Genomic DNA, 24392 nt, shown 5'->3' on the forward strand with positions numbered 1-24392 from the left:
CCATGAAGAGCACTACTCGTCTTCTTTCGGAAATGTCTATGACCAAAACAGAGAGTTTTTGAAATTCCACAATGAACTGATTGACCGATCCAGTTTGTCTCAGTTGTGCCAAATCTTTGAAGTTGAGTTCTGGATCCTTACCATCAAATCACTCTATCAATCTCCCTGTGAATTCCACATAAGTATTTATTTGATCGTGCCCTAATGTGATGGTGTCGTGATATCACCATTTGTGTGCAACTCCTTCCAAGTGCAATGCGGAAAATTTGATTACTTCTTCTTTTGGCATAGGATTTAGCTGAAAGTAGGTATCGGCTTTCATTACCCACGCTTGCGTAGATATGGAACTGGATCCATCAAATGGAGACAGATTTACCTTACTCAACTTTCTTCTAAGATCATCGTTAAAATATCCTTTGTTTCCGCCTCCCGAATATTTCATTCTCAGATCTGCGTAATCTTTGTAGGATATATCTTCTTCACGGTTTGCATTCTTCCAGTCTTCTCTCAGTTGTTCTTGCATCTCTTTTAAGGTCGATTGTTTCCCTCCGTGTTGTGCCTCCGTCCGTGATGGAAAAGTCGGCATGGAAGGTCGAGAGTGCGCTAGATGAAGGTTTGATTTACCCGACACCGAGTCCGCGCTGTGACCATTTTGTTCCTCGGATATTTTTTTTTCCGCCAACTTCTTGAGAGTTTCTTACATGATTCGTTGTGTATCAGTGATCTTTGCCTGATTCCTAGCAAGTTCCCTCAATAGTGCCACTAGTTCGGCAGTTCTCAGTTCCAGTTCGGTAGCCATTCAATCAACGAAATTTGTCCTTCTCTTCTGGCTATAAACTCTCATTCACTATCCACAGGCTGGCAAGATCGAAGCATTCTGATACCACTGTAGTGTTCCTGATGCGACAATAACAAGTATAGGGTCCCTAATCTCCGTCGTGTGTGAGACAATGGAGTACGGATATACCAAAACTGGGGTCATAGGGCAATGTGGGTTGAGGAGAGAAGTGCGAATGATTGTAGGAGGCCGTACGGCTAGAGATAAAGTGGTTGTACAGTGGACAGTTGCAAATCGTACAGTGGCAATTGGGTAGTCGTACAGTGCAAACCAATTAGCCGTGCAGTGAAAGATTGTTAAGTTGTACGGTGGAGATTACCAAGCCATACGATGAGGATGGATGTCGTACGGTGAACAATGGAGACAGAAAAATGAATCGTGCAAGTGGTACAAGGAAATAGGAGGTGGTACGGTGGGTGTGAAAGCTGCACAATTGAGTTGGAAGGCCATACAGTAGACAGAATACACCGGCTGTACAATGAAAGATAGGTAATGTGGGTGAACGGATGGATGGATGAGAGTCGTACGGGTGAGGAATGAGCAGCACAGAAGAACACAAAGTTAGGTATCTGAGACCGATACGAAACACAATCTTGTTCATACACAAACACAGAAAATGTTGATGAAATCCACACAATAATAGAGACTCAAATGCAAATAATAATTGCCACAAGATAATGTTCCAATTTGCCAAATCCGAGCGAAGTATTACATGCAACGGAATAGGGGGAGGGCTAAATCCCACCGAAACCGCACAAGCCAAATAGGGAAGATTTTTCACCTCCGAAATGGCGAACAATCCAGAACTCAAACAAGAATTCGCAATACAAAAAAAATAATCCCATAAAGCATACTGACTGCAACCTACAAGCTGTGCTTAAATACCCATCGGGAAATTTTTCAAGGGTGTACAAAGATAGCTGTCGGCAACACATACTACTAAAACAAAAATAAAATAGGTTCAAGATATATTAAATCAATCGGCCCATTACAAAAGTTTGATTTATTATTTATTTTGTAATAGGAACATTACACATTCCACTGTCTATGAGTAGGTATGATGGACCACCCTCTGCAAGTAGGCATGGTGGAAATGTATTCTTCTCTAGGAGAAGTCTGAGGTGAAAGCCCTCATTCCACCCTCTTCAAGTAGGAACGGTGAACCAACCTCTGCAAGTAGGCATGGTGGAAACATATCAATCTCTTAAAGAAGTTTTGAGATAAAAGTCTTTGTTCTACCCTCTGCGAGCATGCATGGTGAAAGTAACGTGTGACTTCAATATATGTGCTTCTACAATAACTATGGTAGATTATGTTATGCTGAGATACCATATGTTATGCGAACTTATCATCTTTGGTTGCAGCTATGTGTGCGTGCCTGACTAAAGATCTCTCTCTTGCTAAGAGGGAGTGTTGAAGTTTAAAGCTGCGATACAGATCTTCATCTCTAATTTTATGAGATAGAAATCTGTTTGTTATGGCTGTTATGGTCATCTTCAGCTGAAGACATATTTGTGATTACATTTAAGTTAATATTATGCAAAAAGACATGTTGTATGTCATGTGAAGAGGCATGCATACAGAAATATGAAGTGTTGAATAGTTGGAAATATGAAGGGTCTTATTTTTGGGACTCAAAGAGACCATGCGAAAAATGAAGAGTCCTATGTAATCTATTTATATGATTGTGTGGTGTATTGTAAACGAACCAACTGGAAACCTATGTACTTGAATATTTTATGATCAATAAAAGATATTTTATTGGTGTGGCTGGGTTTTCCCCTTCAAGTGGAAGGGTTTTCCTAGGATAAATATTTTGAGTCTTTTGTGTATTATTTTGCTTTGCTTTTGTTGTTTTTCTCTAATTCCGGATTAAAACATTAACATCTGTAAATGTGGCAACTTTGAGTCAAATTTTGGTTTTAGTTTGAAGTTGGACTTTTCCTTGGCAAAAGTTAGGATTTAAAGTTGCATATTGTGAAAGTTGAAGTTAGTTGCAAAAATGTGTTTATAACTTCCTCACTCTAACTTTGTTACTTATTAACACAAAGTTAGTAATGAGAGAAGGGGTATAAATACAATGAGGGAATCATGATAAGGGACTTTTGGCACTATGTGAATTGGAGCAACATATTGATATCACGTAGTACAACTTCATTTAATGTATGCAAAGCACATTTTAGGATTGTTACCAAAAATGGTGTGTGTTCATGTGTACTGATTTGTGTTTATCGTATGGGAACATGATTATCTTTCTTTGATTCCACTCCAAATTATAGAGGCAATTGTAATATCTTTCTAACTTGCACTTTGCATGCTCTTCTTTGGTTTCTCAGAAGTTTAAATGAGGTGTTCATAAATTAGATTTTTCACCATTGATAATACTTCTGTATGATTTTAGTTTTACAATGGTGAAATTGAATAAGTTATGTTAGTGGGTCCTTGATAATTGTTTTTACATTGATTACCAGGAATCTCAAGAGAAATAAAATTTTACTTTTGCAAGTCATTTTCATAAAATCCAAATTATGAAATCAAACAAGGGAGCTGCCCCTCTACAGACAGTGGAAGATCATCAAGGTGATCTATCCAACTATTGAAATATAGTTTGTCACTATTTCCATTTGCCATAAAATACAAAGATTTTAAGAGGGACAAATATGTTCACCAACTTAGTTTATCTTATTTCAGGCGGCACTTATAAGAAAAATATTTTAATATTAAATTCTGTCAACGATTTTCATATTTGGTCTAGATTTTCAAATGATGAAATTTCATCGTGAATCTGTTCTCAAGTATACTGACATTATGCAGTGTGAAGCTAAAACCAAAGGATACAACTGTTTAACGGATGAGAGTGTCCTGTATTTTATTTTCATGCCTTCATTTTATTATACTTATATAAACATGCATTCATCTAGACTTGCGAAATGAGTGAAGTGGAAGTTGGTTTATGCATTTATGCGCTCAAAAGTGCATGTTATAGTTATTCTTCTACCAAAATGAATTGATCTACTTATAGTTTCATCCACTCTATCAACTATTATGAAGCAAGTCTTTTACAAAATGAGGTGGAGTTGACTAAGGCGATGATTCTACACTGGCTAGCGTTATTCATGCTAAGTGGGTGAAATGTCTTAGGGCGTATCCAAAAGAGACCAAGATGGATAGTGAGACTATGAACTAAGACGAGCCAATTCTATGGTGGAATATGCATGGGCCTAACTGTTTGCAACCAAACTAGCCATTCATCTATTGTACCATGTTTTTGGTTATTCTACTTCTATGAGGAACTAGTCTATTTATAGTTTCATCCATTGTATTAGGAGAAATAGACTTACCCCTAAGAGGGCAAAGAAGATTTTAGTTGTACATAGTGCCTTCAATCTCATTCATTGCAAATACTTACACACAAGGAAAGTCAAATAGACTAATGGGACGCAAAGCCAAAGAAGCTAGCACAATTGATGAAGATGAGACATAGATAGGCTGGTTGTTATTGGTTTGGAGGAGCTTGAGCTTAAGGAGTCAAGTAGTTTGAGTGATGAGGAATTTGGTGCAAACTTTGAGGATGTATGACGATTTGAAGCATTAAATTTGGATTTTGAATATATATATATATATATATATAGTATTTCAATGTTTCTTATGTTATTCTTTATACCTTTTTAACTATTTTCAAAAGTGCTATACCTATCTGTGCCACTGTTTCACAGCAATCAGAACCTAGGCCCTTGGTCCTCCATCTCCAAGACCCATCCACCCATTTCTCTAGCATGTTGAACATAACTTAAATGCAATTCACTACCGTATGCTTCTAGTTTATTACATCAGATAATCAATCTCTTTCTTGATTCTTAGTCAAATAGAATATTTGAGTTTGAGATTCAAATCCACTTGTGATGATAAGTATACAAGTGATATATTTACTATTTGCTCTTGTGACACAAAAAATATAGATGAACAGTAGGAATGACATTAATTTAGAATCGCATCACAAGAACTTTACTCGTAACTTCACGTGGACAAGTGAAATACACAATCGAAAATGGTATGCTTACTAAAACTTTGTAGTAACAGTTCTTATTGTTTGCTCTGTGGTACAAGGCAATAATAGTAAACCTATCCTGTGAAAATGCAGATAAAAATATAAAGAATTACCTCATTTGCAATAACAGTTGGAGTCAATGAAAAGATATCCTTGTCACCAGATTCATCTACAATTTCTGCAATTTCTGGCAGCTGTCAGATTGCTTTTACAGTGAAAAATATGTGGTATAAAAACAAAGGCAATTGCATTTTCGTCGATAATGATAAATAAATATCACAAGGTGTAGTTGTACATATTAGTTTTAATAAAAGAACATAAAATATACTTTGCAATGATACTTTTACATCTGCAGTGGCATAACCTCCTTTTCTCTCCTCCAAAAGCTCGGTGAACCTTTCTAAAGCCTGCAAGATATCAAAGGATTTGGTGCTCAAGAGAATTGAGCATAGATTAATAATAAAATGTGATCCATGATGAAGAATCCAGATGCTGCTTGCATTAGATCTTGCTAATCTAGATTAATTTTAATGACATTTGATTTTCAGATCAATTTTGATGTCTTTATTTGGCAAGAGACACAAATTAACATGAGATTTTTTAGATAGAGAGCACACCTAGCTAAAAGAGAAACTGAACAGTAAAGAATCACCCAGACCAGAAACAATAATAGATTCTCATGCAGAACCAGAGGATTACAAAGCCATGGGATTAATAAACCTCAAATAATACAAAGAATTCCTTACACAACAGCTTTTTCTGGCAAAGAAAACACATATTACTGCATTTATCATTAATATAGCACAAGAATTTGTTTCCTAGTTGTTGATGTTGGAGTATAAACACAAAGTATGAAAAATCACTCATACCTGTTGACCTCAGCAATTATCCAGTTGTGGTTCTTGCTAATAAGATTGATTTTGATTTTGGATGATTTCAATAGAATGGCAAGGCCACCGAATGAGGAATGTATAACCAACCATTTCTTCCATCATCTGAAAATCTTGTCTGAAAGTCTTGTCTGCCTGATATGTGGATAATTGGGTTTGTTGATGCATAATAACCTCTGCCTCTAAGGTGTCGATTCGACATCTGATGAGACAGGAATTGTTAAGAGCATTTATGCCCCTAACGTTCTAGGTAATAAGCTTCATTGTAGCCTTGGAGATCTACTGGCTCTCGTACCTGCAGATAATTGTTTAAGGATAAAACCCGACGCAATTTTCTTTACTTTCCTAGGCTTCATACTAAATTCTAGGATCTTTTAAGTGTCTGTTGCTATCTCCTCATAAGATGGTGTCATTAGTGACTAATATAAACTAATCATTGTTATGAAGAGGATCAGTTAGCAAGAGTTGTGCCCCATCTATTATGAAGGGTAGCAATCCTTTCTAATAGCAAGATATAAGAAGACAATCTCGATCATTCAATTCATCATGGAATAGGAAAGGAAAATAATTGTTTATATCTGATATTCAGAATACATGTTAACAGTGCCTATTAAAAGATGATTCATTTTATTAAATAGCTGGCAAGTATCATATAACAGCACAGTGATATATTGTAATTGATATCTAAATCAATGATGAATTGTAGAATATTATATCTGCATTCTATTAGGATCAGATATCCTTATTTATCCTATATATATATATATATATATCAAAGTAATGAGAATCGGAATCGGATCGGAATCGGCAAAGCCGAATCGAATCGTGAATTGGCCATGAATCGGCAAATTTGAAAAAACCCTTTAAATTTAAAGATTTTAACAATTTAAAATTTAGTTCATGCACCCTTTATTGAATATAACTTAAACACACTATAACATCATCAAATAAAAGTTAAAATTTAACATACATAAACATGGAACATAAGATCCATCACATATGTAACTATGTTATGTAAAATACTAAAATGTAAATTGTAGGCTAGCTGAAGTAAATAGAAATCATATGATCATAATAATTAAAATCATATATGTGTGTAAGACAAAAATCCCTAAGACATCAAATCATAAATGTATGTCAGAATCTAAGATGAAGATCCATGAAACTTATGTCTATCAGTATCAATATCTATAAACGAAATGAAAAAACAAGGCTCTAGCTCAAGCCTCATCATCATCCTCAAGCTTGGCAGCAGCCTCAGCCTCAGCCTCTGAGTATTCAGTCTACCTACTAGAAAGGTGTCTAAGGTAGGTCTTAGAGGACCGTCGTGCCATATCCCCCGCATGTAAGGTGAGCTCACGAAAAACATCGCTACAGCCCGTGTCTGTGCGTGAACATGTGCATCTACCAGTGCCTGAACGTGCTCTAGCTGCCTCATCTGCCATGACCACAGCCTCAACCTCTATATCCACCTAGTCAACCCACGCACGGTCTTCCTCAGTGAAGACTGGATCCACAGCCTCTGTGAGCCACTCTGATTCTGGATCAATCTCCTCCAAAATGATTGGAGAGGAGTCAACACCCAAAATCTGTCTGATCCTAAGACGAAGGTTGTAATGAACAAAGACAAGATCATTCAACCTCTGCACAGTCAACCTATTTCTTTTCTTCGAGTGGACGTGCTCGAACATGGACCAACTGCGCTCACATCCAAAAGTGTTGTTTGGCTGACTCAGAATACAGATGGCAATTTTTTGAAGTTTTGGGGTTGTGGACCCAAACATTTGCCACCATCTATTTGAAATAAAGGAAAACAAATATAATTAGTCTAATTTACAACTTAAAAATTACATAATCAATAATTAAAATTTAAAATGCACAACTTATAAGTCATAATCTTTAGATTCATGAATATATTATTTAATTTTTACCTGGCTATATTTTTGCCCAAGCATCTATTGCCATCCTACCAGAGAAAAGTGGCCCTTCTTTATTATTGAACTTGTTGAGCTCAATGATTGTAGCTACGTTATCCTCATCATTACTCAACCTCTAGATCACTGTATATAAGCCAGTGAGAACCTCTGCATCCGCCTTAAAGTGAAGACGAAAACGAAATGCCGGATTCAAAAAGTAAGTTGTTGCATGGATGGGTCGGTGGAGCTGATTCTGCCATCTCCTATGAATGATATCCCAAATAGCGGCATACTTCTCCTACACTCTTGCACACTAGGCTCTAGTGGTCTCCTTGGTCCTATCCATGCCCTTATATATGTAGCCCATTGAGGGCTTCTCCCCATCAGCAGTTCGTAGGAGAGATACAAGGGGCGCAGTGACCTACATATAAAATAAAACAAAAATTTGAGTCAAAACTTAAATATAAAATAATATAACTTATAATAAAACTAAATCATTAAACAATTAACTATTAATTATTAAATACTAAATACTAAATTGTAAAATACTAAATTTAAAATTGTAGTAAATTGACCTTAAGGATTTCTCTAGCAAGTTTTCAAAAACCTTCATCATCAAATATGCAATTCACCACATCTACCCCTACAGTGGTCGTAGCATAGGAAGATGAAATCCACTCCCGCCCAACAAACATGATCCTCAAATCCTCCCTTGATGTCAACAAGGATTGCAGTGTGATGAAATTCTAGGCAAACCTCATGATGCCTAGACAAGCTAACTCCTTGCCTCCTGTGTACTTTCTCATTGTGCTATGGACAAATGAATGATTATAAATAAACTTACATATATTTTTTTCCCTTTCGACATATGACTTGACCCACTCAAGCTTGCCAATTTCCTCCAACATGAGGTCAATGCAGTGTGCCGCACAAGGGGACCAAAATATGGTGGGGTGCCTCTCCATCAAAAGTTTACCTACAACAATTTTAAGTTAATTAAAAATTCAGACATGTTAGAACTTAGGAAACTTAGAATTAGAAATGTTCAAAATTATAATAAATTTATTTTCAAAACTTGAAAAGTTAAAAGTTTACCTACAGCAACATAACTTGTTACATTATCCGTCACCACCTGCGCCACATGTTGTTCCCCCACCTCTACTATGACTCCCTCAATAACCTCACATAAGTATGTGGCATATTTTATATGAGTGGAAGCATCAATGGATTTGAGAAACATGGTATATCCTACAAAACAATGAATTATAATGGATCATCAACAAATTAGCAATCAACAAATCAAAATTTAAAATATTCAAGTACGATTCACAATTATGTATGGAAGAAAGTAGAATGATCAATCACCTCCACAGGATACAAGAAAATTGAGGAGTGTTCTATTCCTCCTATCTTTCCAACCATCAGTCATGATGGTGCAACCCTTTTCAATCCACTCTTTTCGGTTCTCCTCAAGCTCAACCCTCATATCCTCTACCATATCATCCTAGAGGTATCCACTCAACTCAGCCTCAGTTGGGGCTTTAAACCCCGGACCACAAATAGCAACTACATCTATCATGTTTTGCCAATAAGGAGCCTTGTCATAAATAGATAATGATTAGAAATTTAAATGTCAAAGACTCAAATCATTATGTAAGCTTGTAAAGCGAATCTATGATTAGTCAATGAATCATAAAACAAGTAGATATAATTAAAATTTTACTTTTAGTTTTAAGTTTAACCTTAAAGAAAACCAAAAAAAAAAAAAATCAATTACCTAGCTGCAACAAATAGAATGTTGCAAAAGTACCAAAATTTGCAAATCTTTTTTTTGGCAGCATCATGAATCTCCTCGTTCAAACCCATGCCCTCAAGCGTGGGTTGGGAGCCAAGAGTAGTGCGGGGCACAAAGTAATTATCCATTTTGTTTTTCCGCACTCTAGAACACAATAAGTTGGAGTTGGACTTAGTCTCAATATAAGACCGACTAGCACTAGCACTCGCATGAGCACTAGAACCAGGACGGAAAGGAGGCCTAGAAGAACCCTCTCCAACACAACTTATAGATGCGGAAGCTAATGCAGATGTAGATGCACCTATGGGAGCATGGGAGCCAATAGCCCTTAACCTTTCAAGTTGCATTTTCTTATTCAATTTGTCTTGTTCAATTTTTTCTAATGCCACTAAACAAGTGTGTTTTGCCTCAGAAGTTTGTTGAGTGCAAATTGTAACATCATGTCCAAGTATAGCAACAATTTGGTATTTCAATCTATAAATGCCTGCAAAACTTATTTCTTTACAAAACATACATTTCGTTTGAAATTTGCTTCTTCCAGGAAACTCTTCATTATATTTCCAACATTCAACTTTTTTACCCATTACAGAAAATGAAAGCAAAGGGCTGCTGCAATAAAAAAATTCATGTAAAATATCAAAGTTTGAAACTAATAAACAAAAGCTACAAAACAACAAACCTTAGTTTGCAATTTAGTAAAATTAAAAAACATTCAAGATTTGCAAATGAGAACTAAAAAAATTTAACAAAAAATGTATAATACACTAACATGCAAAAAACAAATCAGCACTTAACTCTTGCAAATGAGTTAAGGAGTGTTGATATTGACTCCTTAATGCTCCCAATGCAATTTATGGCCTCCCCAGATGGAATTCTGATCTCTTAGGTGCTCTTTGTTCTTGCTGGTTGGAAACCTGTGATTTTTCTTTTCTCTTCTTCTCTCTCACTTTTCCTCTCTTCTACTCATGCTTAACAATTAGAAGACCCTTTAGGGTTAAAACAAAGAGGAAAGGTTAAAAAGAAAAGAATAAAAATATGTATTTTAAAAAAAATTTGATGCAACTTTATGGGCTGTCGCGGCCAATTCAGGCAATTTTTGTCATGAATTGCCTAAATCAGCGATTCAGGCGATTCATGACAAAAAAACACCTTTGCCGATTCACGAGGCAAAAAAAATCGCCTGGGTTGAATCGAATCGTGATTCACACGATTGAGGCAATTTTCGGGCCATTCTCGAAACTATGGTTCCCACTATCGAAATATGGATCAAAAGAAGAAACATGACATATTTGATGCTTGTATATCGGGTGCTGCTTGAATGATTTATTTGATTCTTTGCCTAATATAAATATCTTATGTAAAGAAATATCCTTGCGAATGAAAGGATATATTTACTACTTAGCAAGGATATTTCTTTACATAAGATATTTATATCAGGCAAAGAATCAAATAAATCATTCAAGCAACACACGATATACAAGCATCAAATATGCATATTTTTATTCTTTTTCTTTTAGCCTTTCCTCTTTTTTTTAACCCTAAAGGGCCTTCTAATTATTAAGCATGAGTAGAAGAGAGGAAAAGTGAGAGAGAAGAAGAGAAAAAAAAAAAAAAGCCCACAAGTTTCCAATCGGCAAGAAGGAAGAGCATCAAAGAGATCAGAAGTCCATTTGGGGAGGCCATAAATTGCATTGGGAGCATTAAGGAGTCAATATCAACACTCCTCAACTCATTTGCAAGAGTTAAGTGCTGATTTGTTTTTTGCATGTTAGTGTATTATGCATTTTTTGTTAAATTTTTTTAGTTCTCATTTGCAACTCTTGAATGTCTTTTAGTTTTACTAAATTGCAAATTAGGGTTTGTTGTTTTGTAGCTTTTGTTTATTAGTTTCAAACTTTAATATTTTATATGAATTTTTCTATTGCAGCAGCCTTTTGCTTTCATTTTCTGCAATGGGTAAAAAAGATGAATGTTAGAAATATAACGAAGAGTTTCCTGCAAGAAGCAAATTTCAAACGAAATGTATGTTTTGTAAAGAAATAAATTCTATAGATATTTATAGATTGAAAGAACACATTGTTGCTATACCTGAACATGATGTTACAATTTGCACTCAACAAACTGCTAAGGCAAAATGCACTTGTTTAGTGGCATTAGAAAAAATTGAACAAGACAAATTGAATAAGAAAATGCAACTTGAAGGGTTAAGGGCTATAGGCTCCCATGCTTCCGTAGCAGCATCTACATCTGCATCACCTTCCGCATCCATAGGTTGTGTTGGAGAGGGTTCTTCCACTCCTCCTTTTCATCCTAGTTGTAGTGCTCATGCGAGTGCTAGTGCTAGTCGGCCTTATACTGAGACTGAGTCCAACTCCAACCTATTGCATCCTAGAGATCGGAAAAACAAAATGGAGATTTGCAAATTTTGGTACTTTTGCAACATTTCATTGGTTGCAGCAAGGTAATTGATTCTTTTTTCTTTGTTTTCTTTAACGTTAAACTTAAAACTAAAAGTAAAACTTTAATTATATCTACTTTTTTTATGATTCATTGACTAATCATAGATTCACTTTACAAGCTTACATAATGATTTCAGTCTTTGACATTTAAATTTCTAATCATTATCTATTTGTGACAGGGCTCCTTATTGGCAAAACATGATAGATGCAGTTGCTATTTGTGGTCCAAGGTTTAAAACCCCAACTGAGGTTGAGTTGAGCAGATACCTCTTAGATAATATCGTAGAGGATATGAAGGTTGAGCTTGAGGAGAACCGAATTGAGAGGATCGAAAAGGGTTGCACTATCATGACTGATAGTTGGATAGATAGGAGGAATAGAACACTCCTCAATTTTCTTGTAGCCTGTGGTGCTGATTGATCATTCTACTTTCCTACATACATATTGCTAATTTGTTGATGATCCATTATAATTTGTTGTTTTGAAGGATATACCATATTTCTCAAATCCATCGATGCTTCCGCTCATATAAAATACACCACATACTTATGTGAGGACCACATACTTATGTGAGGCTATTGAGGAAGTCATAGCAAAGGTGGGGGAACAACATGTGGTGCAAGTGGTGATGGATAATGCAGCAAGTTATGTTGCTGCAGGTAAACTTTTAACTTTTCAAGTTTTGAAAATAAATTTATTTGAATTTTGAACTTTTTTCTAATTCTAAGTTTCCTAAGTTCTAACATGTGTGAATTTCTAATTAACAAAAAATTGTTGTAGGTAAACTTTTGATGGAGAGGCACCCCACCATATTGTGGTCCCCTTGTGTGGCACACTGCATTGACCTCATGTTGGAGGAAATTGGCAAGCTTGAGTGGGTCAAATCATGTGTCGAAAGGGCAAAAAAATATGCAAGTTTATTTATAATCATTCATTTGTCCTTAGCACAATGAGGAAGTACACATGAGGCAAAGAGTTAGCTTGTCCAAGCATCAGGAGGTTTGCTTCGAATTTCATCACACTGCAGTCCTTGTTGACATCAAGGGAGGATTTAAGGATCATGTTTGTTGGGCAGGAGTGGATTTCATCTTCCTATGCTAGGACCATTGTAGAGGTAGATGTGGTGAATTGCATATATGATAATGATGGTTTTTGGAAACCTGCTAGAGAAATTCTTAAGGTAAATTTATTGCAATACAAAATTTAGTAATTTACAGTTTACTATTTAGTATTTAATAGTTAATATTTAATTGTTTAATGATTTAGTTTTACTTTAAGTTCTATTATTTTATATTTAAGTTTTGACTCAAATTTTTGTTTTACTTTATATGTAGGTCACTGAGCCCCTTGTATCTCTCCTACGAACTGCTGATGGGGAGAAGCCCTCTATGGGCTACATATATGAGGGCATGGATAGGGCCAAGGAGACCACTAGAGCCCAGTATATAGGAGTGCAGGAGAAGTATGCCCCTATTTGGGATATCATTGATAGGAGATGGCAGAATCAGCTCCACCGACTCATCTATGCAGCAGCTTACTTTTTGAATCCGGCATTTCGTTTCCGTCCTGACTTCAAGGTGGATGAGGAGGTTCTCACCGGCTTATATACAATGATCCAGAGGTTGAATAGTGATGAGGATAGTATAGCTGCAATCATTGAGCTCGACAAGTTCAATAATAAAGAAGGGCCACTTTTCTCTAGCAGGATGGCAATAGATGCTCAGGCAACAATACTGCCAAGTAAAAATTAAATAATATATTCATGAATCTAAAGTTTATGACTTGTGCATTTTAAATTTTAATTGTTTATTATGTAATTTTAAAGTTGTAAATGAGACTAATTATATTTGTTTTCCCTTATTTCAGATAGATAGTGGCAAATGTTTGGGCCGCCAACTCCAAAACTTCAAAAAATTGCCATCCGTATTCTGAGTCAGCCAAGCAACGCTTCTAGATGTGAGCGTAGTTGGTCCATGTTTGAGCACATCCACTCAAACAGGAGAAATAGGTTAACTGTGCAGAGGTTGAATGATCTTGTCTTTGTTCATTACAACCTTCGTCTTAGGATCAAACAGATTTTGGGTGTTGACTCCTCTCTGATCATTTTGGAGGAGATTGATCTAGAATCAGATTGGCTCACAGAGGCTATGAATTCAGTCTTCACTGAGGAAGACCATGCATGGGTTGATCAAGTGGATATAGAGGCTGAGGCTGTGGCCATGGAAGAGGAGGCAGCTAGAGCACATTCAAGCACTGGTAGAAGCATACGTGCACGCACAAACACAAGTCGTAGCGATTTTGTTCGTGAGCCCATCTTACATGCGGGGGATATGGCTCGGCAGTCCTCTAGGACCTACCTTAGACACCTTTCTAGTAGGCAGACTGGATACTCAGAGGCTGAGGCTAAGGCTGCAGCCAAGCTTGAGGACGGTGATGAGGATGATGATGAGGCTTGAGCTAGAGCCTTGTTTTTTCATTTTGTTTATAGATATTGATACTGATAGACATACGTTTCATGGATCTTCATCTTAGATTCTTACATACATTTATGATTTGATGTCTTATGGATCTTCATCTTACATACATTCTATGATTTCAATCATTATGATCATATGATTTCTATTTACTTCAGCTAGCCTACAATTTACATTTTAGTATTTTACATAACATGGTTACGTATGTGATGGATTTTATGTTCCATGTTTATGTATGTTAAGTTTTAACTTCTATTTGATAATGTTATAGTGTGTTTAAGTTACATTCAATAAAAGGTGCATCGAATAAGTTTTAAATTGTTAAAATCTCTAAATTTAAAAAGTTTTTTCAAATTTGCCGATTCATTACCAACTCACAATTCGATTCGGCCTTGCCGATTCCGATCCGATTCTGATTCTCATTAAGTATATCTACATGTTTTATGATTCGTTGATTAGTTATAGATTCGCTTTACAAGATTACATAATGATTTGAGTCTTTGACATCTAAATTTCTAATCATTATCTATTTGTGGCAGGGCTCCTTATTGGCAAAACATGATAGATGCAGTTGTTATTTGTGGTCCGGGATTTAAAGCCCCAACTCAGGCTAAGTTGAGTGGATACCTCTTGGATGATATGTTAGAGGATATGAGGGTTGAGCTTGAGAACCGAAAAGAGTGGATTGAAAAAGGTTGCACTATCATGACTGATGGTTAGACAGATAGGAGGAATAAAACACTCCTCAATTTTCTTGTATCCTGTGGAGGTGATTGATCATTCTACTTTCCTATATACATAATTGTGAATCATACTTGAATATTTCATATTTTGATTTGTTAATTGCTAATTTGTTGATGATCCATTATAATTCGTTGTTTTGTAGGATATACCATGTTTCTCAAATCAATTGATGCTTCCACTCATATAAAAAATGCCACATACTTATGTCAGATTATTGAGGAAGTCATAGCAGGGGTGGGGGAACAACATATGGTGCAGGTGGTGACGAATAATGCAGCAAGTTATGTTGTTGCAGGTAAACTTTTAACTTTTCAAGTTTAGAACATAAATTTATTTGAATTTTGAACTTTTTCTAATTCTAAATTTCATAAGTTCTAACATGTTTGAATTTATAATTAATTTAAAATTGTTGTAGGCAAACTTTTGATGGAGAGACACTCCACCATATTTTGATCCCCTTGTGCGGCACACTGCATTGACCTCTTGTTGGAGAAAATTGGCAAGCTTGAGTAGGTCATCTGTCAAAAGGGCAAAAAATTGCAAGTTTATTTATAATCATTTATTTGTCCTTACCACAATGAGGAAGTACACAAGAGGCAAGGAGTTAGCTCGCCGAGGCATCACGAGGTTTGCTTCAAATTTTATCACACTATAGTCCTTGTTGACTTCAAGGGACAATTTGAAGAGCATGTTTGTTGGGCAGGAATGGATTTCATTTTCCTATGCTACGACTAATGCTGGGGTAGATGTGGTGAATTGCATATTTGATGATGATAGTTTTTGGAAACCTGCTAGAGAAATTCTTAAGGTAAATTTATTGCAATTTAACATTTAGTATTTTACAGTTTACTATTTAGTATTTAATATTTAATATTTAATTGTTTAATGATTTAGTTTTACTTTAAGTTATATTATTTTATATTTAAGTTTTCACTCAAATTTTCGTTTTACTTTATATGTAGGTCACTGAGCCCCTTATATCTCTCCTACGAACTGCTAATGGGAAGAAGCCCTCCATGGGCTACATATATGAGGGCATGGATAGGGCCAAGGAGACCATTAAATCCCAGTATGCAAGAGTGCAGGAGAAGTATACCCCTATTTGGGATATTATTGATAGGAGATGGCAGAATCAGCTCCACCGACCCATCCATGCAACAGCTTACTTTTTGAATCCAGCATTTTGTTTCCATCCTGACTTCAAGGAGGATGAGGAGGTTCTTACAGGCTTATATACAGTGATCCAGAGGTTGAGTAGTGATGAGGATAGCGCAACTACAATAATTGAGCTTGACAAGTTCAATAATAAAGGGCCACTTTTCTCTAGCAGGATGGCAATAGATGCTCGGGCAACAATACAGCCAGGTAAAAATTAAATAATATATTCATGAGTCTAAAGATTATGACTTATAAGTTGCGCATTTTAAATTTTAATTGTTGATTGTGTAATTTTAAAGTTGTAAATGAGATTAATTATATTTGTTTTCCCTTATTTCAAATAGATAGTGGCAAATGTTTGGGCCCACAACCCTAAAACTTCAAAAAATTCTCATATGTATTTTGAGTCAGCCAAGCAGTGCTTTTGGATGTGAGCACAGTTGGTCCATGTTCGAGCACATCCACTCGAACAGGAGAAATAGGTTGACTATGCAAAGGTTGAATGATCTTGTCTTTGTTCATTACAACCTTCGTCTTAGGATCAGATAGATTTTGGGTGCCGACTCCTCTCCGATCATTTTGGAGGAGATTGATCCAGAATTAGAGTGGCTCACAGAGGTTGTGTATCCAGTCTTCACTGAAGAATACCGTGCGTGGGTTGACCAAGTGGATATAGAGGTAGAGGCTGTGGCCATGGCAGAGGAGGCAGCTAGAGCACGTTCAGACGCACACACGCACGCATAGACACGAGCCATAGCGATTTTGTTCGTAAGCCCATCTTACATGCAGGGGATATGGCTCAGCGGTCCTCTAGGACCTACCCTAGACACCTTTCTAGTAGGCAGACTGGATACTCAGAGGTTGAGGCTAAGGCTGGGACCAAGCTTGAGGATGATGATGAGGCTTGAGCTGGAGCCTTGTTTTTTCATTTTGTTTATAGATATTGATCCTGATAGACATATGTTTCATGGATCTTCGTCTTAGATTCTTACATACATTTATGATTTGATGTCTTATGGATCTGCATCTTACATACATTCTATGATTTCAATCATTATGATCATATGATTTCTATTTACTTCAACTAGCCTACAATTTACATGTTAGTATTTTACATAACATAGTTACGCATGTGATGGATTTTATGTTCCATGTTTATGTATGTTAAGTTTTAACTTCTATTTGATGATGTTATAGCGTGTTTAAATTATATTCAATAAAGGGTGCATGAAATAAGTTTTAAATTGTTAAAATCTCTAAATTTAAAAGGTTTTTTCAAATTTGTCAATTCGTGGCCGATTCATGGCCAATTCACAATTCGATTCGGCCTTACCGATTCCAATCGGATTCTAATTCTCATTACTTTGCTTTAAGATTAAACTTAAAAGTAAAAAGTAAAACTTTAATTACATCTACTTGTTTTATGATTCATTGACTAATCATAGATTCGCTTTACAAGCTTACATAATGATTTGAGTCTTTGACATCTAAATTTCTAATCATTATCTATTTGGGACAAGGCTCCTTACCGGAAAAACATGATAGATGCAGTTGCTATTTGTGGTCCGGGGTTTAAAGCCCCAATTCAGGCTAATTTTAGTTGATATCTCTTGGATGATATGGTAGAGGATACGAGGGTTGAGCTTGAGGAGAACCAAAAAGAGTGGATCGAAAAGGTTGCACCATCATGACTGATGGTTGGACAGATAGGAGGAATAGAACACTCCTCAATTTTCTTGTATCCTGTGGAGGTGATTGATCATTTTACTTTCCTACATACATAAATGTGAATCGTAATTGAATATTTCAAATTTTGATTTGTTGATTGCTAATTTGTTGATGATCCATTATAATTCGTTGTTTTGTAGGATATACCATGTTTCTCAAAAAAATTGATGCTTTCACTCATATAAAAAACATCACATACTTATGTGAGGTTATTGAGAAAGTCATAGTAGAGGTGGGGGAACAACATGTGGTGTAGGCGGTGATGGATAATGCAACAAGTTATGTTGTTGCAGGTAAACTTTTAAATTTTCAAGTTTTGAAATTAAATTTATTTGAATTTTGAACTTTTTCTAATTCTAAGTTTCTTAAGTTCTAACATGTTTGAATTTATAATTAACTTAAAATTATTGTAGGTAAACTTTTGATAGAGAGGCACCCCACCATATGTTGGTCCCCTTGTGCGGCACACTACATTGACCTCTTGTTAAAGGAAATTGGCAAGCTTGAGTGGGTCGTGTCAAAAGGGCAAAAAATATATGCAAGTTTATTTATAATCATTCATTTGTCCTTAGCACAATGAAGAAGTACACAGGAGGCAAGGAGTTAGCTCGTCCAGGCATCACGAGGTTTGCCTCGAATTTCATCACACTACAGTCCTTGTTGACATCAAAGGACGAGTTGAGAAGCATGTTTGTTGGGCAGGAGTGGATTTCATCTTCCTATGCTATGACCACTGCAGGGGTAAATGTGGTGAATTGCATATTTGATGATGATGATTTTTGGAAACCTACTAGAGAAATCCTTAAGGTAAATTTATTGCAATTTAACATTTAGTATTTTACAGTTTACTATTTAGTATTTAATATGTAATATTTAATTGTTTAAGGATTTAGTTTTACTTTAAGTTATATTATTTTATATTTAAGTTTTGACTCAAATTTTCGTATGCTATGACCACTACAGGGGTAAATTTGGTGAATTGCATATTTGATGATGATTATTTTTGGAAACCTGCTAGAGAAATCCTTAAGGTAAATTTATTGCAATTTAACATTTAGTATTTTACAGTTTACTATTTAGTATTTAATATGTAATATTTAATTGTTTAAGGATTTAGTTTTACTTTAAGTTATATTATTTTATATTTAAGTTTTGACTCAAATTTTTGTTTTACTTTATATGTAGGTCATTGAGTGTAATGTCCCCTTTTTGACAGGCACCAGCTACTTATTTTATTTTAACCTTTATTTTCCCTGGAGGCTAAAAAGGAAGAAATAAGGGGGAAAAGGTATATTAAATTAATTACTTATAAAGTTACTAAACAATGAAATATTAAAAAGTAACTTTATATTTAGTTGATTTAATATTAAAGTGACTAACATAATAAAATATCAAAAAGTCACTTAAAAGAATAAAGTGTTGGATTCCTCTAGAAGCTTCTTGGAGTTGCTTGTGAAATCTTTATAAGAAGCCTTTGGGGGGTCATTTTACACATCTTGAGTTGCATATTCATCTATTGTGTTGAGAGCCTTAGTGCTTGCATACTTGCCTAAGGGTTTGAAGACTCTAAGGTGCCAATTTCAATTGTGAGATATCAACCCTAGTTGGGAGTGGAGGAATTGGTATTCAGCCGATTCATTTGTGATTAATTGGGAGATAATATTCAGTGATTTTTGTTCAGTCCGTGCATATAATTTTTGACATCAGTTGGCAAGGAGAAAGGTTTCAGTTTTCACAGCGGATCCAAAAAAAGAAAAGCCAAAAAGCAGAGCCGAAAAAGCAAATCTGAAAAAGCAGTCCGAAAAAGCAAATCCGAAAAAAGCAAAGTCAAAAAGCATGTCATCTCAGCTACTTATTCCAAGTTCTTTTGGTATTTACATTTGGCAATCGTAGATGGATACATTTGACAAGTAATATATGTCTTTTGTTACCAAAGTATTCAGTCATTGTAAACATTGAAGTATTGAAGGGAAATCAACTTAATTTAGCTGTTCAGTTTGTATGCCAAATGTTTGTAAAACCGTCTCATTGCATAGTCATTCATAGGATGCATGCCAAGTGTTTGTGAAAATGCCTCTTAGTTGTAGGTGTTCATTTTACATCAAAATTTCATGTACTTGCATTTGGAAAATAATAAAAAGAAGTTGCATATCACTTTGATTTCCAATTAGTTATTTTGCAATCATTTGTATTCATCAATATCATTGGCATTCAAAAATCATAGCAAAACAACAAACTGAGGCTGCAAGGGAAGTGTTTGACAAAATTCCTAAGGCAAAAAAACAGGGATAAAACTTCATAAATTGTCAAGGCACTTTTCAGTGGTATCAGAGCTAAAGTTTCTGCCATCCTGTACGGGTTATGAGTTAAGAGTTTCCAAATCTTCCATTCATAAATCCTTTGGATAAATTCTATAACAAGGCAAGAAAGGGCTTAAGTCCTTTAGAACTCATGGAAGAAAGCAGTACCCAGCAAATGCTTAATGCTCTTGCAAGAGGGCAACAGGAGTTGAGAGATGAAATGGCAAGAGGAAGAGAAGAACTGTCACTTATCCTTGGACAGCTGATAGATAATAGAAACAATGGAAATGATAGGAACCATAACAGGACTAATGGGCAGAATGGACACAATGGGAGTCAAGAAAACAATGACACAGCTCAAAGCAGTGCTAGAACAGCAAGTAGAGCTACTCCTAGGCCTCTTATGCCTACATTTTTTAGAGAACAGGGTGCTGCAAATCACGACCAGCAAGTAAGAGAAGAGGGATATGGTGATTATTTGAGAGAGTACAACTCTCTAGGTGATGATTTCAAGGCTGCCATGTCACTAGTAGACTTTTGTGGTCTTAAATTGAGAAATAGACCAAGAAACTATCAACGGGGAGTGCAAAATCAAAACTTGCAGCGTAAGGTGGGAAAACTAACCTTACCATCATTTGATGGAAGTAACAAAGGTACAGCTAGAGCTTGGGTTCAAAAGCTCGACACATATTTGCAGCTCAATCCTATGTTGGAAATAGAGGCTATCCAGTATGCCACACTCCATTTGGAAGGTGAAGCACATGAATGGTGGTACCATGGACTTGTCACCTTGGGGCATGCCAACATTACTTCATATTTGGAATTCACCCAGAAGCTCATTGACAAGTTTGATCGTAAGGATCCTGAACTCCACTTTAGGGAGTTAGCACAACTCAGGCAGACTAATTCAGTGGATGCTTACATCACAGAGTTCCAACGGTTGGCAATTATGGTGATAGATATTTCAGAACAAATGTTGGTTATGCTCTTCATTGAGGGATTGACAGAGCCTCTTCGAGGTTGGGTTAAGGCCTTCAAACTAGATTCTCTCCAGGATGCTATCATGAAGACTAGAGACATGGAATATTCTACATCTAGCATTAGGGCTCCTAGCAAGCCTTTCACATCCCATACGGATAAGGGGAAGAAGCCATTCCAGAAAAAAAGTAATAAGGAGAACTTTGATGAAGCCTATAGACAGGAGTATCAGCTTAAGGGGATTCGCTATCATTGCAAGGAGAAATGGTCTAGTGGACACCGTTGCCTAGGGAAAGGCAAGGCTCACTTAATTGAGGTGATATCAGATGATGAGAGTAGTTCTGAGGAAGAGGAACCTCAAAGGGAAGATAATAACGGTTCAGATGGGGAAAATCATGATGACATCATTACTTCTATCTCCAGTGCTCCTAAGTTCAACTCTTTCAAAGTTCATGGGGTCCTACAAGGTCATCAGATAGCAGTATTGATTGACAGTGGAGCTACTCATAACTTCATTGATGCATCATTGGTGAACAAGCGAAAAATTCCTCTAGAGGATTTTGAGGGATTCAATGTGATGGTGACTGATGCGCGTAAGATAGCTTGTACTCAGTGGGTTCCACAGTTGTCTATTATGATGGGCAACCACATAGTTACAGATGATTTCTATGTGGTTGACTTGGGTGATATCCATGCCATACTTGGGGTCCAATGGTTGCAGTCATTAGGGAAGTACTCACAGAACTTCCAAACCATGGAACTCAAGTTCAAAGATGCTGATGGACGTAGAGTGGTGCTTAAAGGTATGGCATTTAAAGCACCTAAGATTGTTTCAGCTAGACGTATGGAGAGTATTTTTAGGTATGATGATATAGTTTGGGCAGCAGAGTGTGTGATCACTCCTAAGGAATCTACAAATTTAGGACAGCCAGTCCACATTGACATCAAGGAGCTATTGGGCAAACATGACAAGGTTTTTGGTGAGATACCCCCAGGGAGGCCACCGGACAGAGGCTTCAAGCATACTATTGAGTTGGACGAAGGGGCCAAGCCAGTGATTACTACCCCTTATCGCCATCCTAAGAAATTTAAGGATGAGATCGAGAAAGAAATCAAGGAATTGCTTGATATGGGACACATTCGTTCTAGCTCCAGCCCTTTCGCTTCTTCAGTGGTCCTGGTGAAGAAGAAAGATGGGACCATGAGAATGTGTATAGATTACCGAACCCTCAATAAGAAAACAATCAAGAACAAGTACTCAATACCCAGGATCGATGAGTTATTGGATGAGTTACATGGGGTAGTATATTTTTCAAAAATTGATCTTCAATCGGGTTACCATCAGATTAGAGTGAGGGAACAAGATGTGCACAAGACTGCTTTCCGATGCCACTATGGGCACTATGAATTCTTGGTGATGCCATTTGGATTAACTAACACACCTGCCACATTCCAGTCTTGTATGAATCATATCTTCAACAAACAATTGCGTAAGTTCCTCTTGGTATTCTTTGATGATTTTCTCATATACAGTAAAACTTGGGAAGAACACTTGCAGCAGCTTGATGAGGTCCTTACCATCATGGAGGAGCAGTCCTTGTACGCTAAGGCTTCGAAATGTGAGTTTGGCCTTAGAGAGATTCTTTATTTGGGACACGTGATTAGTGCAGAGGGTGTCCAAGTGCACCAAGAGAAAATACAGGCTATTCTAGATTGGCCCACACCACGGTCACTTACAGAGCTACGAGGCTTCTTTGGACTATGCACTTACTAGAGGCATTTTGTTAAGGGGTTCTCACAGTTGGGGGCACCTTTGATAGATTTGACCAAGAAGGGTGCATTTTGTTGGACAGTAGAGGCTCAGCGAGCTTTTGATAAGCTCAAGGAGGTGATGAGCAGTTGTCCAATGTTGGCACTTCCTGATTTCACACAGCCTTTCATTCTAGAGTGTGATGCTTCAGGGGAAGGTATTGGTTCAGTATTGATGCAGAATCGACACCCTATCGCCTTTGAGAGTCATAAGTTGAGGGAAGCTAAGAGACTATACTCCATCTATGATAAGGAGATGCTAGCCATTATGCATGCCTTGGTGAAGTTCAGACAGTATCTAGTTGGGGGAAAATTTGTGGTGAGGATAGATCATAACAGTCTCAGATATTTCTTAGAGCAAAAGGACTTGAACAAGAGACAGCAGAAGTTGGTTAGTAGGATACAGGCATATGATTTCGACATGGAGTACGTTAAGGGGAAGAACATTGTTGCAGATGCCCTCTCCAGGAAGCCTTCAACTTGCTCACTCTCTGAGATTTCGGCAGATTGCAAATCCATCTTACTAGTAGAGTACTCCAAGAATACATTTGCTTGTGAGTTGATGGATGGATTGATTCGGGAACAGGTACAAGATAGCTGATGATGTGATTTACTACAAGGATAGGATCCACCTGGTATCGGAATCAAAATTGAAGGAGAAAATACTACAATCTTACCATGATACACCCCTAGCAGGCCATCAGGGCTACTTCAAAACTTATAGACAGATTAGAGAGAGGTTTACATGGAAAGGCATCAAGGATGATGTGTTTAAGCATGTGAAGGAGTGCGTGACTTGCAAGCAGAATAAGTTCAAACATACACATCCAACTGGGTTACTTCAGCCTTTGCCCATTCCTAAGCGGAAGTGGGAGAGCATTTCGATGGACTTCATCACAGGCCTACCTAAGGTGCAAGGGAGAGATGGCATCTTTGTTGTGGTAGACCGGCTCACAAAATACGCACATTTCTTTGCTATTTCAACAGAGTACAGGGCTTCACAGGTGGCTGAGCTATTTTTCAGGGAGATCTTTAGATTGCATGGGCTACCTAAGAACATAGTCAACGACAGGGATAGCAGGTTTATGAGTGCTTTTTGGCAGGAGTTGTTTAGACTGACAGGTACTGAGTTGACACCAAGTACCAGTTATCACCCTCAAACTGATGGGCAAACAGAAATTGTTAATAAGTAGGTTGAGGGGTACTTGCGTAATTATGTGGCAGGACAACAGCGGGCTTGGATCAAGTGGTTGCA

At 36.7% G+C, this 24392-nt stretch overlaps 1 protein-coding gene and 1 long non-coding RNA gene across 6 annotated transcripts in view; both read right to left on the minus strand.

Annotated features, from left to right (window-relative positions):
- LOC149540501 (shikimate kinase 3, chloroplastic-like) overlaps positions 1–24392 on the minus strand; it is a 150922-nt gene that overhangs the window by 83080 nt on the left and 43450 nt on the right. For 2 of the 5 annotated variants that reach the window (XR_016356411.1, XR_016356410.1), the window contains exons 8-9: positions 5228–5293; positions 5000–5064 (exon numbers count right to left, since the gene is read on the minus strand). The exons of 1 other annotated variant lie outside the window; for it this stretch is intronic. Coding sequence is in view for 2 of the 4 variants with exons in the window: in XM_089801599.1 (XP_089657725.1) it covers positions 5000–5064; positions 5215–5293 (144 nt within the window). In the remaining 2 variants the exon portion in view is untranslated. Of the gene's footprint in view, positions 1–4999; positions 5065–5214; positions 5294–24392 lie in introns of all 5 variants that reach the window. 2 more of the 5 variants (XM_089801599.1, XM_089801598.1) reach the window with 1 other exon arrangement.
- On the minus strand, positions 7714–8955 carry LOC149540502 (uncharacterized). Its single transcript, XR_016356015.1, has 3 exons — positions 8788–8955; positions 8268–8668; positions 7714–8113 (listed from the first exon to the last, which is right to left on the minus strand). It is a non-coding gene; the product is annotated as an uncharacterized LOC149540502 (long non-coding RNA).

This window comes from Cupressus sempervirens, chromosome 9 (genome assembly GCF_028749045.1).
Source record: "Cupressus sempervirens isolate cs-2001-9-10 chromosome 9, ASM2874904v1, whole genome shotgun sequence".
In the NCBI taxonomy this organism is placed as follows: domain Eukaryota; kingdom Viridiplantae; phylum Streptophyta; class Pinopsida; order Cupressales; family Cupressaceae; genus Cupressus; species Cupressus sempervirens.